This window comes from Fukomys damarensis, unplaced genomic scaffold (assembly GCF_012274545.1).
Source record: "Fukomys damarensis isolate Sample0158 unplaced genomic scaffold, DMR_v1.0_HiC HiC_scaffold_34, whole genome shotgun sequence".
Taxonomy (NCBI): domain Eukaryota; kingdom Metazoa; phylum Chordata; class Mammalia; order Rodentia; family Bathyergidae; genus Fukomys; species Fukomys damarensis.
Genome location: NW_022900946.1, coordinates 20413563 through 20432204, shown reverse-complemented (window position 1 = coordinate 20432204; position 18642 = coordinate 20413563). Strand labels below are relative to the sequence as shown.

Here is an 18642-nt window from a genome sequence, read left to right as displayed (position 1 = left end):
GAAGACTTCCAGAACTGCTTCAGTGAGTGGTAAGAGAGCTGGGATAAGTTCCTGCTCCTTAAATTTTTGTTGTTGTTGTTGGAGGCAAGCTTGCTTTCTTGTTGTTGTTGTTGTTGTTGTTGTTATTATTATTCTTATATTTTTTTGGTACCAGGGATCAAACTCGGGTCCTTGCGCTTGCAGCGCAGGCGGCAGAACCACTGAGCTAAGTCCCTGGCCCTGAAGCTTACTTTTTTGAGACAGTCTTGCTGTATAGTGCAGGCTGGCCTTGAACTAAGGATGATCCCCCTTCCTCAGCCTCCAAAGTGTTAAGATGGGTGACGTGCACCACCACACTAAACTTGAAGTTTGGGAGAAGAGTGTTCAAAGTTGGGGGGAGCTAGGCTTGATGGTGCACACCTGTAATCCCTGCACTTGGGAGGCTGTAGCAGGACGATCACTGCAAGTTTGAGGCCAGCCTGGGCTACATAGTGAGTTCATGGCCAGCCTGAACTATGTATCAAGACCTTGTCTTAAAGAAATAACGGGACTGGGGATTTAGCTCATTGGTGCTGCTGCCTACCTCTCAAGCACAAGGTCCCGAGTTCCCGCTACCAAAAGAGCAAAGTGAGGGGAGTGTTTTGAGGAGGATTAATGGCAGTGTGTCTTTTAGTGTAATAATTTATTTTTATTTAAACACACTTTTTTTTTTTTGGTACCAGGGATCGAACTCGGTCCTTAGGCTTACAAGAAAGGCAGCGGCACCGCTGAGCTAAATCCCTGGCCCAACACACATACTTTTTGGTTAGCCCTTATAAGCCTAGCTACCAGCATTGTGAGTCTTGGGCATAGCCTTTCCAGGGCAACTTCTACTCCCTCCTTGTGCCTCGGTGTCCCCTCTACCCCTGTCCTTGCCAGGTGGCTCACCTGTCTCCTTGCCCTTCATCCTCCAAACTCCTGTGTGAGGTCTGCACCAGATCCCACCCTTTTGAATCTCCTGCCTCTAGGCCCTGTCCTCTCAGCTGCTTCCCTGCCAGGCTTGGCTGAGTTCTGTTTGCTGTGTCTGTGAACCACCTATCTGTCCACCTCTCGTTCTTTTGGCATCTCTGACCCACTGTCCCATCCTCTGCAAATCTGTGGGATTGTGGGCTGTAACTTTTCTATCCCCAAACAGACCTTTGAATCCAGTGTGAAAGTCAGGGAATCTTACCTGCGTGGTCATGTACCTTGTTCCTCAGTCTGCTGTCCCCACTCCCTCCTGGCTGGCTGTCCCTGTGTCCCCAGACCCCTGTGTACTCTGCAGGGGTCCTGCTTCCCAGCTGCCCCCTTGGACCCGGCCTGCTCCATCTTCCCTGCCTCACTAGGTGGTTCTGTAGGACACCCCCCTTCATGGATTCTCACTCCCCTCGCTCCTGATGCTATCTGATGACTCCCTGCCTATCTCCGGCCACTGCTCTGTGGCCCCTGCTTACACAGAGGGTGCTCTGGGCAGCAGGACGTGGCCGCCTCAGTCTCCCCTCAGCACATCCCAGAGGGCAGTGCCGCTCCCACTTGCCCCTTCAGCTCACACCTCTGCCCAGCAGGGCTGCCTTGTGTGGGCTCTCTGACCCGCTGTGGTCACCTCTGCCTTCAGGGTCCTTGCCCAGCCAGTCCCGAGCCTCAGGAGTGGGAGTCCCTCAGCCGAGTTGGGGGAATGTGGGGTCTTGTGTCCTGGTCCCTAGGCCTCCTTACTGTGAACAAGGAGGTGTGCGCTGGCCTGCTTTCAGCTTTTGAGGATAGAGGTGCCCCTACTTCTTCCCTCCCAAGGCCTGGGCTAATCATTTCTGCCCTCTAATCATGTCTCCTTGCCTCTGCAGGAGGTCCCGAGTTCATACGGACCCCACTAGGGGGCAGCTTCCTGGTGTACGAGTCCTTCCTCTACAGGCGGGAGAAGGCCGCCGGCGACAAGGTGTACTGGACATGCCGGGACCAGGCGCGCATGGGCTGCCGCAGCCGCGCCATCACCCAGGGCCAGCGTGTAATGGTCATGCGCAGGCACTGCCACCCCCCTGACCTAGGTGGCCTAGAGGCCCTGCGGCAGCGGGAACACCTGCCCAACCTGGCCCAGTGGGAAGGCCCAGGTGCGGTGGGTGACACACAGGCCCTGAACCCTGGTCCCCTCCTGGGTGTGGGCTCCAAGGCAGCATCCATCATTCACAACACTGGCGCCGGTCTGGGGTGGCCATTGGTGGAATAAACCAGCTCAGAGTGGTAGGAAAAGGGCTCAAGGGCACGGAGTGGCGTTACTGGCAGCCACAGGAGATAGGCGTTACCAGTTAATGGGCCCTGGACCCTGGAGAGCCTCTCTCCCCTCTGGGTCCGTCTCCTCTCCCTCCCTGTGCTGTCTCCTGCTTCTGTTGATGTCGTTCTCTCTGGCCGCCCCGCTCCCACCATTGTATGCTGCTGCTTTCATTCGTTCAGCTGCTTCTTTCATTTTTAATTTTTTATGGTGCTGCGATTGAACCTACGGCCTTTGTACTACATCTCCAACCCTTTTTATCGTTTTACTTTTTGAGACAGTCTCTCCAAATCACTCAGTTGCCTGGGCTGGGCTCCAGTTTATACTTCTCCTCCCTCAGACTCCCAGAATGCTGGATTGCAGGTGTGCTGCCACCACCAGCTTCAGTTCAGCTTCTTTTCTTTTTTGGTACCGGGGATCGAACTCGGGTCCTTGTGCTTACAAGGCAGGCAATGGAACCACTGAGCTAAATCCCCGGCCAGTTCAGCTTCTTTAAAGCCTGAGAGTCAGTTCGGTTGCCAGCTGGACCCTCGGGTTGGGTAGACAGGGAACTGGGAAGCCTCCAGTGCACAAACCAGGTCAGGCTTCTGGGGGCCCAGCCTCTGCCCTGGGGGACCACCGGCAGGCATGGAGTCCAAATGGTCAGAGCAGAGCTCAGGGTTGGGGTGGCTGCAAGATCAGCCTCTCCAGGCCACATTGGAGCCCTTGCTGCGGGAAGGCCACCTGCAGTGGAGGGTGCCGAGGCACACGGTGGGGCTCCTGTCCTTAGGGCCCCAAGGGCGAAGTGTCGGGTAGGGGAGAGGGCCAGGGTGGAAATTGTAGCTGAGAGACAAAGGCAAGGCCTGGGCTCCAGTCCTCCCCTCACTGCGTCACTTTGCCCTCCAGAGCCCCAGCAGCCCCTGGAGTTCCTGAGGACGTCCCTTGGTGGCAGGTTCCTGGTGTACGAGTCCTTCCTGTACCGGAAGGAGAAGGCTGCCGGCGAGAAGGTGTACTGGATGTGCCGGGACCAGGCCCGGCTGGGCTGCCGCAGCCGCGCCATCACCCAGGGCCGGCGTGTGATGGTCATGCGTGGCCACTGTCACCAGCCCGACCTGGCCGGCCTGGAGGCCCTGCGGCAGCGCGAGCGACTCCCCAGCTCGGCCCAGCAGGAGAACCCAGGTACGCACAGGCAGGGTGGGTGTTGGAGGCTGGTGACACAAAAGAGGTGTGGACGTTTTGGTGTCTGCTAGCCCAGAACTGAAACCTGAAGCTGAGGACTTTTTTTTGAGATAGGGTCTCACTATGTAGTTCAGGTTGACTTCGAACTCACTCTGTAGCCCAGGCTGACCTCAAACTCGCAGCAACCCTCCTGTCCCCAGAGTGCTGGGATTACAGGTGTGCACCACCATGCCCGGCTGTCCCTTCTGCTTTTTTTTTTTTAAGTACCAGGGATTGAACTCAGGACCTTGTGCTTGCAAGGCAAGGGGCAGCACCTAGCCTTTCTGCTTTTTAAGAACATTCCCCTGTCCTCTCTACTGGCTGCTTCTCCATGACCTGAAGCCACACCCACGTTTCTCCTGTTCTTCAAAACAGGTTCCATTCCAACTACTGTTCCTCTCCTTATTTTTATTCTCAGACATCCTAACTTTCCACACGTCACTGTCTCATGAAAATATGCTGAACAATAGAGACTACTCCAGGAGGACGCGCTAATGTCTGTACTTGTGTGTGCATCAAGCTTGCAAATAGGTTTGTTGATTTCACATAAACAAATATAAAACCAGCCTGTAGGAAGCGTGTCTCCTGTTAATTCGTGTGAACATTAAGGAGCCCTGTCGTGCCAAATAAGAATGAATCAAAGGTGTATAAAACAACCAAGAGAAAAAAAAAAAAACACAACGAGATATTTGATTTCCCCTTTAAAAACAAAATTTCCATGAGAAAGTTGCAGTCTGGATTAACCAAGAAGTGAAAGTCACAGGGGCTTTGGCACAGTGATGGCAGGCAGCCCTTCCTTGACATTGAGTTGATTGCCGGTTCTTGATAACAAGGGCTGAAGACTGACTCTTAGATTCCCAATTAGCTTATTTTACCTGACACAGGTAGTTTAGGGTGTTAGAAAACTAGATTTCCCAGTGATTACCCCAGTCAGCTACTCTGCTGTTTATGTTAGGGGCCTCAAAGTCATATCTAACAAGGTGTGTCATTGGCTGAACCAGCTTGTGCAAGAAAAGAATGTGAGCCAGGCATGGTGGCGCAGGCCTGTAATCCCAGCACTCGGGAGGCTGAGGCAGGAGTATCACTGTGAGTTCGAGACCAGCCTGGCTACATTAGTTCCAGGTCAGTCTCACTACATAGTGAGACCCTGTCTCAAAACAAACAAACAAACAAACAAAAAAGTGTGTGTGTCTATGCATATGTGTGCTTTAAGCAATTTTTTTTTATGTTTTTGTTTTTGTGGTACCAGGACTCGAACTCAGGCCCTTACACTTGCAAGGCAGGGTGCGGAACCACTGAGCCAAATCCCCAGCTAAACGATTTATTTTTAAGTACAGTGCTCTAAAAGCAAATTCCTGACCCTTAAAATCTAGCTATGATGTATTTTCCAACTAATGAATTCTTCCTAGCTCAATTGTAATGCCATAGATTGCCTTCCATATATGTTTTTTTTATTTACATATTTTCATACATCTTTTTTCCTTGATGATTTAGAACAATTGCCCTCAAGCCAATGTAAATATTTCATAAATAGTTGATCATTTTCTAACCAGTTGGGGAAATATTTGTACAATAAGTCACTTCACATCTTTTAGAAAGAAAATTGCTGAGTCAGAAGAGAAAAAACGTGACACAACAGTACACTGAGAACCTGCTCTTGAGTGTTTACTTCCCTGGGCTGAGGGGGGCACACACGCGCGTGCGCGCACACACACACACACACACACACACACACACACACACACAAGAGCCGAGCATAGGGGTGCACTTCTGTAATCCCAGCACCAGGGAGGCTAGGGCAGGAAGTTCACTGTGAGTTTGAGGCCAGCCTGAACTTCCTAAGTGAGACTATATCTCAAAACACAAAACGAAAAGCCAACCCCTCCGCGGAAGAAAATCAGCCTTAGTGGTTTCGGTTTTACTATGGTAATATCTGTGGGGTTTCATTTGTCATCCTCAACAGTACCCATTCCTTTGTTGTCTACAATATCACCCTTTTGATAGATTCGCACCATATTTTCTAAAGGGCCTAGAGGAATCCTCCCTGGTTTGCCTTTATTTTCATCAGTTTAGCAAATTACTGGAAAATGGTCTACCAAAAGAATTCTTGATTCCTGTTTTCAATTTTTTTTTTTCCCAGAAAAGATAAAACTTTTGCCTGAAGCTCAACTGTGCATCAAGACTTGTTCTGAAAGCCAGAAGAATTGTGGGTAATTGTACTAGTTACCTAATCACCTTCAGTAGTGGTTCTCACAGCTTTTCTGGGTCAAGATGGCAGGGATGGTTGGGCTGTGTGGTTCTGACTTGGGCTGAAGAAAAAATGCTACCAGGGCCTTGGTCATCAATCTGAAGGCTCCAATGGGGCCAGAGGGTCCACTTCCAAGGTGACTCCATCACTCACACTGTGGGCTGTAGGGCTCAGGTCCTGGCCTGTGGGCCTGTTCTTAGGGCCGGTTGGGAACCCTCAAACATGGCTACTCACTCCTCTAACTTGAATGAGCAAGAGAGAACAAGAGGCAGCCACCAACAGCAGGAGAGTTTATTTCTTCTCAATACACATGGAATGCGTCCCAGGATAAACCGTACCTAAGCTATGAAAAGGAAGTTTCCTTAAATTTGAAACAAAAGTATGTTTGAAACAATGAAATGAAGTTAGAAATTAGAAACAAGAAATTCAGGAAATAGGACAGGGATTTAGCTCAGTGACGCCACGCCCACCTAGTAAGCACAAAGTCCTCAGTTCGATCCCCGTTACCAAAAAAAAGAAATTTGGAAAATGAGTATGTGGAAATTAAGCAACACACTAAAAAACAAAAACAAAACAAGAACAGAAACAATGGGTCAAGAAAGACATTATATGGAAAATTAGAAAATTTTTAAAATAAATGCAGTAAAGCAAAACTTATGGGATACAGCAAAACCAGTTCTTAGAATGCAGGCTTGGCGGTACATGCTCATAATCTTAGTACTCTTGAGACGCAGAGGCAGGAAGATCTTGAGTTTGAGCCCAGACCAGAGAATTTAGCAACTTTGTGAGAACCTGTCTCAAAAATTAAAAAAAAAAAATAGGGCCGGGGATTTAACAAGCTCAAAGACCGAAGTTCGCTCCATGGTACCAAAAACACAACAACAAAAATTTTATAAAAATGGCTGGATTATACCTTGGCACTCAAACTCTGGGTTCAATTCCCAGTACCACAAAATAAGAATGAATTAACTAATTAGAAGAACTGAGAATGTAAACTCGGGAAAAGCCCTGGTCAGTCTCTAGTACCTCAAAAAAAAAAAGTGTATAGAGGGAAATTTATAGCTGTAAATATTTACATTGAAAAAGAAGAAAGGTGCACACCTGTAATCCCAGCACTTGGGAGGCTGAGGCAGGAGGATCACTGTGAGTTGAGACCAGCCTGGGCTACATAGTGAGTTCTAGGTCAGTCTCAACTACAGAGTGAGACCCTGTCTCAAAAAAAACAAAAGAAAGAAAAAAAAGGTCAGGCCTGCTGGTACACGCCTACAATCCCAGCACCCCAGAAGGCAGGAGGATCATGAGTTCAAGCCAGCTTGGGCTACGTAGTGAGTTCAAGGCGAGCCTTAATTACATAGAAAGACTGTCTAAAAAAAACCAACAACAACAAAAAGAGAGGCTGAGACAGGAGGATCGGGAGTTTGAGACCTGCCTGGACTATATAGTGAGGTCCTATCTCAAAATAAGTGTGGAAAAAAGAGAAGGAAAAGGAAGAGAAGGTCAAATCAACTTACACGTGAATACACTTAAAAAGTAGAACAAAGATGGGCCGGGGATTTGGCTCAGTGGTTCTACTGCCTGCCTTTAAGCACAAGGGCCCGAGTTCGATCCCCATACCAAAAAAAAAAAAAAAAAAAAAAAAAAAAAAGAAAGAAGGTGATAAAGATTAAAATAATAAAATTAGTAAAACCCAAATTTAGTTTTTGAAATGATCAAGAAACTGTCAAACCTTACCTAGATTGATCCAAAGTTTAGAGAGAAGACTCAGATTATTAAAATAAGCTGGGTGTGGTAGCACAGGCCTGTAATCCCAGCACTGGGGAGGCTGAAGCAGGAGGATCACTGTGAGTTCAAGACCAGCCTGGGCTACATAGTTCCAGGTCAGTCTCAACTCCATAGTGAGACCCTGTCTCAAAAAACAAACAAAAAATAGTATGCCAACAAATTAGATAATTTAGATGAAATTTTTTGGGGGTGCTAGGAATTAGATCAGGGCCTCACTCATGCTGTGCAAATTCTCTACTGCTGGGTTATGTCCTCACCTCAATTTGGATGAAATTTTATAAACGCCTAGAAAGATATAAACTAACACTGACTCAGGAAGATATGAGAAAATCTGAATAGACCTATAAGTTATGAGATCAAATTAGTAATTTTTAAACTTCCCACAAAGGCCCAGGGCCAGCACCAGATGTAAGTCTACCTTGTAAATTCTACCAAACATTGAAATAAGAGTTAACACCGATTCTAAATTGGGCTGTGTGCATATCTGTAATCCCAGCACTCAGGAGACTGAGACAAAGATTGCTGTGAGTTCCAGGCCAACCTGAACCACATAGCAAGACCCTATCTCAAAAAATAAACAAACAAAAAAAAACTAACACCGATTCTTTTCAATAAGAGGAGGGAACTTCCCAACTCATTGTCTGAGGCCATTATCACCCTGACCCTAAAATCAAGCAAAGGGATCAGAAGAAAAGAAAGCTTCAGACCAACATACTTAGGCACGTAGCCGTCAGAGTCCAGCACATAAACAAGGACTGTACACCAGGACCAGCTGAGACGGTCTCAGGTTTAACATCGGAGCCTGAACGGTGTGACACACGCCTGCTCGGCAGGGGTTTCACTGGCGTCCAGAGCCTGTCCGGTAAATTCTTCCCTCCACTGCAGCAGTGCTATCCCCAGATGATGGCACTTACGCATCTGGGGGTTCTGCTGAACACTGCTTTTCTTCTGAGTCTAAAATTCAGTGATAGCAGCCAGTCTTCCAGGCATGCTATTTCCTATTTTCAAGTAAAAGCTTGAATTCAACTGGGTGTGGTATCTCATGCTTAGAATCCCAGTTACTCCGAAGGCCAAGGTGGATTGCAATTTTGAGGCGAGCCTGAACAACTTGATAAGCTCCTGTCTCCAAAACAACAACAACAAAAAATTAATGTTTATTTTGGCAGTACTGGAGGATCAAACCCTGGATGGCTTACTACTGAGCTATATGCCCAGCTCATTTTTTAAGACAGGGAGCCCATTTGTTTATTTAGAAACAGGTTCTCATTAAATTGCTAAATTGTCCAAACTGGCTTGAATTTCTAATCATCCTGCCTTAGACTTGCAGAATACTGGGATTTCAAGTGTACACCATTCTACCTGGCTTTCAAAATAAATACGTTTTAAATGGCTGGGGATGTAGCTCAGTGCAAAGGCCCTGGGTTTGATCCCCACCACTACAGGGGGAAAGAAAAGCCTGGACTCAGGTTGGGAGTGGACTCAGTGATAGAACCCTTACCTAGGGTGCACAAGGCCCTGGGTTTAAAAAACGGGTGTGTGTGTGTGTGTGTGTGTGTGTGTGTGTGTGTGTGTGTGTGTGTGTGTGATCTAGCTGATGGTTGTCTTTAGGAAAAAGGACTTACCTTTTTTATCATCTGTTTCTACCATGTTGAGTCGCTGTAATCATATGTGTTCCCTTGCGATCAGGAACGTGGAGGAGACCAGGCCAGACAGTGGGGCCCAGTGAGATGTCTCCATGCGGGCAGCAGAAGGGCGCTGGCCGGGGTCCCAGTGCTTCCGGTCCACACAGACATTTTCCATCCATCTAGAGTCGCTTGACAAGTTCTTCATCCTTCCCAAGTATCGATGGCCGTTTCCTCACAGGTCTCTCTGTGCTTGGACAGTGTCCCTGTGTCACGCAGAGCTGGTGGCATGTGGCGGGCAGGGAGGGGCGGTGCAGGGCATGGAACGCTCTGGAGGGAGCATCTCTGGGCTGCGCAAAGCCACAAGCGCCCTCTTCAGAGCTCAAACTTGGCAAGGACTTTGTAGCAGGGTGTGGTCCTGTTGAGCCCCGTTTACCATCACTGTGCCAGGGCAGGCAGGGGCTTTCTCCTTCCAGCGTGAGCTCCCTTTGAAGGTGGGCATAAGCCATATGAGTCTCTTCCAGATGGGTGGGAGGCGGCACTTCCAGGCTTCGGCCACCTGCCCCCCACTAGTTGCAGCCGGCCCCGAGCACAGTGGAACAGGCCCATGTCGGATTTGCCAGCCGGGTGCACACTTCCCATGACAGACATCCTTTCCCAGCAGCGGCAGCCGGCATGGGACAGACACCTGGGCTGCACAGTGCCCCTCTGGACAGCTGTGTTTACCCACAGCGCAAGGGTGGAAGGAGGTGCAGTCCTCCTCCCACTGGGGAGTTTAGCAGAGCTTCCGCCAGGGCAGTCTGGGTGAGCTGTTCTCTGAGGGGCACAGAGACACCTGCCAGGAACTGCAGAGCCTCCTGCTTGCCAGCAAGGCTGCACCTAGGCAGCAGGTCCTGTCCCTACCCTGTAATAGAGGAGGGAGCATGTGGTATGGTGGCAGGGCCCCCTCTCCTGGCAACCTGGAGACAGAACTGTCATCCTCTATTGAATAGTGACAGCTTGTGCCCCCGGCCCTCTGCTCATCTGCTTCCAATAAACTCTATTTTCCATCTCACTACAGGCTTGTGTGTGTCTACACCCCGTCTGTGACAGCAGCTGGCCGCTATGAAGCCACACACTGAGTCTCAGGGCTGTGTGTCTGGGAAGTTGTAGGTTCAGTTGGGCAGTTCCCTGGGCAGAGGGGTGGGGGATCTGGAGTGGAGACTTCGGGAGGGGATGCCGAGAGGCCTGGTGAGGCAGCACCATGCGCTGTCTGGGCTCTGATGGAGCAGGTCATGTTGCTGGGAGAGCCTCGAGTCCGCCCGAGTGTTCCATGAACTTGCTTGCAGAAGCCTGGACAAACTTGAAGTAGAGCACCCAGCCCACTGTCACCCCATACACACCACTACCTTCTGGACAGCTAACTCTTCATTTGTCTTTCTGGCGCATGACCCAACCCTGACTACCAGCCTCCCTGCCATTGGTTAAGAAGGTGGTCTAAGCTAGGTGTGGTGGTGCCTGCCTATAATTCATTCTGGGAGGCTGAGGCAGGAGGGTCCCAAGTTCAAGCCTAGCCTGGGTAACATAGTGACTTGAGATCTTGTCTGGGGAAACAAAACAAAAACTGGACATGTGGACTTGAGTCAAAAGCCCTGGGATAAATCACCAGCACTGGAAATAGGAGGAGGGTTTAGTGATTCGACAGGAACCTCCCAAGCAATGCCGCTGCTGTCTGCCAGTCACCCCAGCACTGCTGACCCTTGGCGGTGGACACTCAAAACTGGCTGCATTTGACCATGAGGCATCTTCCCCCCGCAAGGCTGAGAGGAGGTGGGCTCCGTGGGGTAGGACGGAGCACCCCACAGCCAGAGGAAGGCACCTGCACCCAAAGGACAGCTGTTTGTGCTGCCACCCTGCGTCTCCAGTCCCTCTGCAGGTAAGAAGCCGCAGCCCAGCCCATGCCATCTGCAGCCTGCACCTCGGGGCTCCATACGTCTTACTGTCATCTTTCCTGTTTACACGCCATAGCCCCCCACACCTTGGCGAGGGTCTGGGCACCCAAAAGTGGGCACGAGGAGAGTGTCTCCCCTTTTTGTGACACCCGTGTTGCCGACATGGCCAGTGTGTGTGGACAGGTGTTTGGCCCGCAGTGCTTGGATCGAGGACTCCTGGGTGGGTGTGGGCGCCAACACAGCTGTTGCCCTAGACAAGTTTGCGGGCCTCCCGGCCCTGCTGCAGATCCACTTGGCCACTTAGAACTATACTTCTCTGGAGCAAGAGCAGCGAGATCTCCCCAGGCCTGCCCTGTCCCAGAACAAAACACACCAACAGTCGCTGAGATACTGCTCTGGAGCAGCCCCCCTCTGCTTCCCTGCCCATGCGGTGCCAAGAGATTGCCCCAAACACCCCATTTTAGGCCAGATGTTATTACCAACGCTGGAATGCCAGCTAATGGAGAGGTGAAGGCATGAGGCTTACAGTTTTGAGTCCCGCCTGGGCCATTTAGCAAAACCCTGCCTCAAAAAGGGGGTGCCTGTGGGGGTGTAGTCAGTGGAAGAGCACTCCTGGTTCCTTCCTCAGCGCTGCCAACTTAATGAGAGTCCACCAAAAAGTGTATGCACTTCAGGAAAAGAAAAACGTATAAATATTTAAGTACTAAAGTTATTGAGACATCATGAGATTAATTCAAGTTACCGTGGCCTCTGCAATTACAAGAGATGCTCAAAGTGGTGGCCACGAGCTTCAGACGTTTATTAGTGCAGCGCACGGCTGCTGGGGTGGCCCTGCTCCCTGTGATTGCTGCACATGCGTTTTCAGTTTCTTCTCTATGGCCCAGCAGGGTAGTGGGTTTTCTGTGATACACAGCATCCTCCTGTACGAGGGTAACGCCATCTGCTGGAAAAATATACTATTTTCTTTTCCTAACGTGTGTGTATTTCTTGGCTGCTCCCTTTCTATATTCATTTTTTTGTTTGTCTCACTCTGTAGCTCATGCTGTCTTTGACCTCACCATGTAGCCCAGGCTGATCGGAAACTCATGGCATTTCCCCTGCCTCAGCCTTCTGACTGCTGGGATTACAGATGCGCATCACCGTGCCCAGTTTAATGAATTTTTTTTTTTAAATAAAAAGGATCGAGGTGCAGCAACACACACCTGTAATCCCATCAGACAGGAGGCTGAGGCAGGAGGATTATGAGTTTGAGTTTGGCCTGATCTACATAGCAAGTTCAAGGCCAGCCTGGGCTACATAGTGAGACCCTGTCTCAAAACAAAATGAAAAACCAACTACAATAAAACAAAAACAATAAATGAAAAAGGGATGAGGAGGTAGCTCAGTCTAGCATATGAGAACCCCCAGCTCAATCCCCAGTACTGTAGAAAAGGTAAATATAGGTACACCATGGGGCACTGGCATTGTCTCTGTGCTCTTGTCATGACTGCAAAAACAGTCTCATGAATTAAAAATAAAAAATTAAGGTTGGGGACTTAGCTCAGTGGTGCTACTGCCTGCCTTGCAAGTGCAAGTTCCCGAGTTCGATCCCCAGTACCAAAAAATAAAATAAAATAAATTTAAAAAATAAAAAATTAACTGGGCAGAGTGGAATGTGCCTCTAGTCCCAGCTACTCAAGAGGCTGAGGCAGAAGGATTTCTTGTGCACAGGAATTCAAGACTAGTGCAGGCAACAGTGAAACTGTCCTTAAAAAATAGTTCCCAAGCTCAGTGGCTCCATGCCTATCTGGAAAGCACAAGGTCTAAGTTCTATTCCTGGTATCAAAAAAAAAAAAAAAATCCCCAAGGAATAGCAAAAAAATGTGGACAAGGAACTCATCCGTTAAAAAAAAAAAAAAAAAAAACCCAAGGAATAGCAAAAAAATGTGGACAAGGAACTCAAACTCTGAAAACAATGGCAGTGGCCAGCTGTAGGAGCCACTGAACTTCCTGGTCTTGACCCCAACATTGTAAGATGAGCTTCCTGGAAGCCCTTCTCATGGCTCTGTCCTCTGTCAGTCCCAGCTCAACTGTCAAGGCAGAATAAGGACCCCTGGTCCCCAAGGTGAGCAGATGCTTCTCAGAGCTCCCCTGAACACTGACCACCCCTCCTCAACCCCCCACCATGGCTTTCCCTGCCCAGCTTCCTGTGGGTTCCAGGATTGGTGTCCTGGAGCAGGACTCAGCCCTGTCTGCTCATCCGCTCTCACGGGTCAACGTTTGTCAGTCTGTTGGCAGCCCCAGCGCCCACACCTGCTTGGCAATACCTGGCCTCTCCTCTCCCCACCCTGCTGTTCACCAGTGACCTCTGACCCCTGGCTATCCTCTGAGTCACCCCCTTACCCTGAAAGGGGAGGTACCACTAAGGGGGGAGTAACAGAATCTGCCACTTCAGGGCTGCTTCAAGGAGTCATTGCCACAGCCGGGGGAGGGCACCCACGCCTGAGTGCCGCCCTGTGTGCCCCCAACACCCCACTGCCCTCCCTTCATGGAATCAAGTCCCACTGTCCACATGAACAGATTATTTGTGACCTCTTGCTAGGTGCTAGGCCAACACTCCAGCCTCCTCTGATCTGAAGCTGAGCGTCCTTCGGGGGCTGGAAGGGAGGGCAGCTGCCGCGTTCTGGGCTCTGTAGAGAGGGTTCCCAGCAGTCACTCATCCGGGCTTTGAGGAGAGACAAGCTGCAGGTCATTCCCAGGGTGAGGGAGCCACCGCCTCTGGCAGCGGGGCCTCAACTTGGATTTCCAGGCCTGGGAGAACGGAGGGCCATGTGAGGAGGGTGAGCAGCCAGCAGAGAGGAGGCGCAGGGGCTCGGGGTTGTGGGTAGCAGGCACCTCTTTGAGGCAGTTTCGGGCCAGGGCCAGGAGGACGAGGAGGATGCCTAGGGCACTTGCACCCCTGGCTGCCGCCGCCATCGGGCTGGGAGAGAGGAGTGGAGTTGGGGCAGGGGTGGCTCTCACTTTCGTGTTCCAGACCAGCTGTTTCTGGGACCAGCTCGTGACTGACTCTTCACCTGTCTGGAAGGGGTGAGAGACAGCTGCAGGCTGTGCCCCTTCCGCCCAGCAGCCCTCTCAGAGGCCCCCGACACCCACCGCGCTGGACAGTCGGGTCACACTCGCCACAGCAGGCCAGCCCTGCTTGCCTGCGAGCACTGGGTCTGCCAAAGCCTTCGCAAGCGAAAGCTGGAGGAAGCTGCCTGGCCACCCAACACGGCCTGGCCCTAAAGGGGACCCCTCCCTGCCCCTGCACAGGGACACCGTGGGCTGGCTGGACGGACAGATGGAAGGACTGTACCGCTGCAATAGTCTGCAGCTCGGCCGGACCAACCAATTTCCAGCGAGTCCCATGGATTCCAGAGAAGGCACAGTCCTCCGGCGCCCCCAGGAGACCACTCCTGGGTCTGCACTGGCCCCACCCACTCCCCCAGCCTCCATTTCTCCAACTAAGACCAAGGTGCTGGAAGCCTGACCACTAAGGATCCAGTTTCTCCAGCTGTGAGCATTTGGTGGCATCATGAGGAAACTGAGGCTTGGGGAGATCAATAAACTTGCCAAATCTTAGGAGAACAAGGACAAAATCAAAGTGAGCTTGCAAACCGGGTCCCTCCTGGCTGTGCCCAGGCTGGTGATGACAGCATGTAGGATAAGCTGGTGGCAACACACCCCTCCCAGCTGCAGGTGAGCCTGGCTCCCGACCTTGGGCCTCTTGTGCAAGGATGAGCACGCTCTCAGCATGGAGGAGGGACCTGCTATGCGGTCCTCGCCTGACAGCCTGAGGGGGTGAGAGGGACAGGGTGAGAGGAGCATCGCAGAGGCCGCCAGAGATCTGAAGCAGGAAGTGGCCCAGTGAAGGGCAATGAGGAGGAGGTATTTCCAGCCAGAAGGAAGCACTGGGGTCAGCCCCAGAGGTCAGAAAGGGCCAGGGCTGGGGAATGAGGTGGGGCCCTCTGGTGGGGTGGGGAAGGATGATTTGGACACAGGCCTGCACATCATGTAACTGATAAAGGCAGCTTGAAGCGATGCTCCGACAGGCCAAGGAATGCCAACAACTGACACAAACCGCCTGGAACTAAGCAAGAGTCATGGAACAGAAACTCCCCGGGAACAGCTAACACCTCCATCTCCAACTTACGGCTTCCAAAATGTGAGACAATTCTGTTGTTTGAACCACCCAAATTTTGGAACTTTGTTACAGAAGACTTAGGAACAAAATACAGGTAAAAAGAGATGGGTAGAAAACCTGGTGTGGTGATGCAAGAGGCTGAGACAGGAGGATCCAAGTGCAACCCCAACTTGGGGAATTTAGCAAGATCCTGTCTCAAGAATAAGAGGCCAGGCCTGGTGTACGCCTGTGAGCCCAGTCCTTGGGAGGCTGAGGCAAGAGGATTGCCTTGAGTTAGAAGCAAGCATGGGCTACATAGTGAATTCAAGGCCAGTGCGAACTATATAGAGAGACCCTGTCTCAAATAAATAAATACATAATGAAGGAAATGAAAGAGAGAGAAAAGGAAGGAAGAAAAAGAAAGAAAGAAAAAAAGGAAAGGAAGAAAGAGGCTGGGGATTTAGCTCAGAGGTTTCACCATCTGCCTTGCAAGCACAAGGATCCGAGTTCGATCCCTGGTACCAAAGAAAGAGAGAGAGCGAGAGAGAAAGTCTGGGGATATAGTTAAGTGCAAAGGTCCTGCGTTCAATCTCTACTACTGAAAAAGAAAGGCGATGTAGAAGGGACAGTGTGCTAGTTATGGCGAGTAATGCCAGCTGCGCCCCACACAAACCCATGTCAGGGGCTTCACACACACACACACACACACACACACACACACACACACACACCCCCCTATTCCTCTCACTGAGCAGTCCACACTGGCATGTCTGGTTGGTGGTACCTTTCAGGTCACTCAGCGCTAGCACCCTTGTCAGCTAACATGACTTCTCTGTTGTATCCTGGGCATCCTCTCCACTCAGCCAGTGACAGAAGAGAGAATCTGAGGCTGTGCAGAGCTGCAGAGCGGCCTGCAGGGGCCTACATCCCCAACTTCAGCACCAAGGAATCTTGGGGAAAGGCAGACTGTGAGACGGACTTGCATTTCTGACAAGTTGCTGGACGTGATGAGGATGTGCACCGAACTTGCTCCCATGACCACACCTAATGCAAGGGCGGCAGGGAGATGGGCTCCAGGAACCTGCACAGGAGCTGGAGGAAACAGCACCAGTAAACACAGGTGGGTGAAGCAGGTGGGAGGAACAAGGCTCTCTCTCCCATGAGAAAGGACCGAAGAGCCGGGTGCGGTGGCGCATGCCTGTAATCCTAGCACTCAGGAGGCTGAGGCAGGAGGATTGCTGTGAGTTCAAAATCAGCCTGGGCTACATGGTGAGTTCCAGGTCAGTCTCAACTACATAGTGAGACCCTGTCTCAAAAAAAACCAAAAACCAAACAAACAAAGGACTGAAGAGCCACAGTTCAGTTGTGACTGGGACCCTGGAACCCCTCCACAGGGAGCCTCGCTGAGCTCCTGGAAAGGTGCCCCTCAGCCTGCATCCCTCTTCCAGGTCTCACTTAGGTGGACATGGGGTTTGCAGAGGAGGCCTACCTAGTTCATTTCCCCCAGGTCCTGCCCAGGGTCCTTCAGGGCAGTTGCCGCACACAGATCATCCATAGCTCCTGTGATGTACCCTGCCATGAGGGCCAGGCCCCAAAGGAAAATTTATCCACACTGAAAAGTGAAAACAAAAAAGAGACAAGACCAAAGCGGCTGAGCAGCCCCTTGGTAGAACCCAGATGAGGACTCTGCAGTGGGTCCACCCTCCCTCTGACCAGCTCTGCACAAAGAGCTGGCCTCAAGTAGCACCTACCTCCACACCTACTTCCTGGGGATGTCTACTGGGACACAGTGGCCGGACTCATCTCAGTGTCCTCCACATTTGCACCATCTTCCCCCTGCTGGACCGGGAGACTCTGGCATTATATGCCCCAGGAAAGGACAAGGCCCTTCCTGGCCTAGGACGCTTTCCAGCCAAGCCCAAGTCTTGGGCTCTTTGCTGCCCCCGTGTGACAGGCCTGTGCCTGTGAATTCATTGCTTTGTGTGTCAACCTGTACCACTAGTGTCAGGCTCTGAGGCCCCCAGCGACCCTAGGTTGACATCTGGCCTCTGTCTCCCCATCTGTGAAATGCACAGCAGGGATGTGAGACTCCCAAAAGAAGGCAAGAAGGAGCTAATGTCTCTGTACTCAGAGATTCCTGCAGAGTCAGGGATACCCCCAACCCCGCAAAGCAGTATGGGATGAACACAGCGCTTAGAACTAGCGCTTGGGTCACGGCGAGCAGAGTGTTTGAATCCCAATTCCTTGGGTCACAGCGAGCAGAGTGTTTGAATCCCAATTCCTTGGGTCACGGCGAGCAGAGTGTTTGAATCCCATTTCCAACACCAACCAGCTTCCAAGGGCCTCCGAACCTACTTGGTGGGTCTGGAGAATGGGGAGATGAAAACCTCACCACCCCACCCCCACCCCTGCCCAGCATGAGCCTTGGGAGCACAGACCGGCAGCTGCTTGCGGAGCACTGAGTGCTGAATGCTGGGAGTAGAGAGCGCTGAGGACTTTCTCAGTTCTAAGAGGTTCCAGGAGCAGCCTGCGTCTCCCCAGCTGCCCTCTGCGGGAGGAAGGACTGGGCAGACCTGTCCCCAAGGTGGACATCCTTTTCTGCCCATCTGTGTGGTTCCTCCACCAGCCCTCCCACGATTTTCATTTAGAACATGGGCATCCTTAGGGCTGGGGATTTAGCTCAGTGGTTCCGCCTCCCGCCTACAAGGACCTGAGTTCAATCCTTGGTACCCCCCAAAAAACAACTGAATAGAACATGAGCATCCTGACTGTCCCTGTCCTCTACCTTACCCCTTCTTCCAGAGCCTGCACCCTGACATTCTTTGTGGGCTTCAGGTGGGAGGAACAATGGAGACCCTGGTGGACAGGTGGTCCCTGGCTCCTCTCTGGTTAGGGGGTGTCTGGTGGGTTTCAGCATAAAGCTAGCATAGGAAGGAGAATCCCACTCCGGTGCTCAGCCTGGAGAGGGCACCCTGACACTGGGCCCATGTCCTTCAAATGCCCACAACCCCAGAAGCCTTCCTGAGGCAGTAACTGCAATCTTGGCAGGGGGCAGATCACCAACAGAAGCACCTTAGTCTCGCAGAATCTTCCCTGCGCCATCCTGTCCTCAAATCTTGCTTCTCCATTTGTCCCCAGAATGGGTGTCAGGCTGGGAGTAGAGAGCTAGCAGGGCCTCCTGTGGACAGCCTCCAGGGCCTTGGTGTGGGGTGGCAGGCTGGACTGATGGGCAAGGGATCTGGGCCCCCTGCCTCCCTCCACCTACTTCTTCCTACTTCTTCTTCGCGCTGCCTCCGCCCTCCCACGCACCTGCGCTGGCCTCCCCCCAAACCCTGGGGGCAGGCGCTAGGAGATCAGAGGACTCTGAGGAGTCGGGGCCCAGGAGGAGGGGGCGGGGAATTTCCCCCCACGCCTGCCTGGGCCTGCTCCCCTCCCCCTCCCCCGCCAGGTGGGGGGCACCGCCG

General features: G+C 51.5%; 2 protein-coding genes across 8 annotated transcripts in view; both read left to right on the top strand.

The window, feature by feature from the left end:
- Positions 1–9432, top strand: part of Flywch1 (FLYWCH-type zinc finger 1) — a 30988-nt gene extending 21556 nt beyond the window's left edge. For 6 of the 7 annotated variants that reach the window (XM_019204438.2, XM_010603575.3, XM_010603576.2 and 3 more), the window contains 4 exons: positions 1836–2099; positions 3143–3415; positions 5595–5664; positions 9171–9432. In XM_019204438.2, coding sequence (XP_019059983.1) covers positions 1836–2099; positions 3143–3415; positions 5595–5664; positions 9171–9210 — 647 coding nt within the window. In that variant the 3' untranslated portion in view covers positions 9211–9432. The remainder of the gene's footprint in view (positions 1–1835; positions 2100–3142; positions 3416–5594; positions 5665–9170) is intronic. The other variant, XM_010603579.3, reaches the window with a different exon arrangement.
- A 1215-nt stretch (positions 9433–10647) lies between these two features.
- Positions 10648–18642, top strand: part of Kremen2 (kringle containing transmembrane protein 2) — a 13667-nt gene continuing 5672 nt past the window's right edge. The window contains exon 1 of the mRNA XM_033758550.1: positions 10648–11021. The gene's annotated coding sequence lies outside the window, so the exon portion shown is untranslated. The remainder of the gene's footprint in view (positions 11022–18642) is intronic.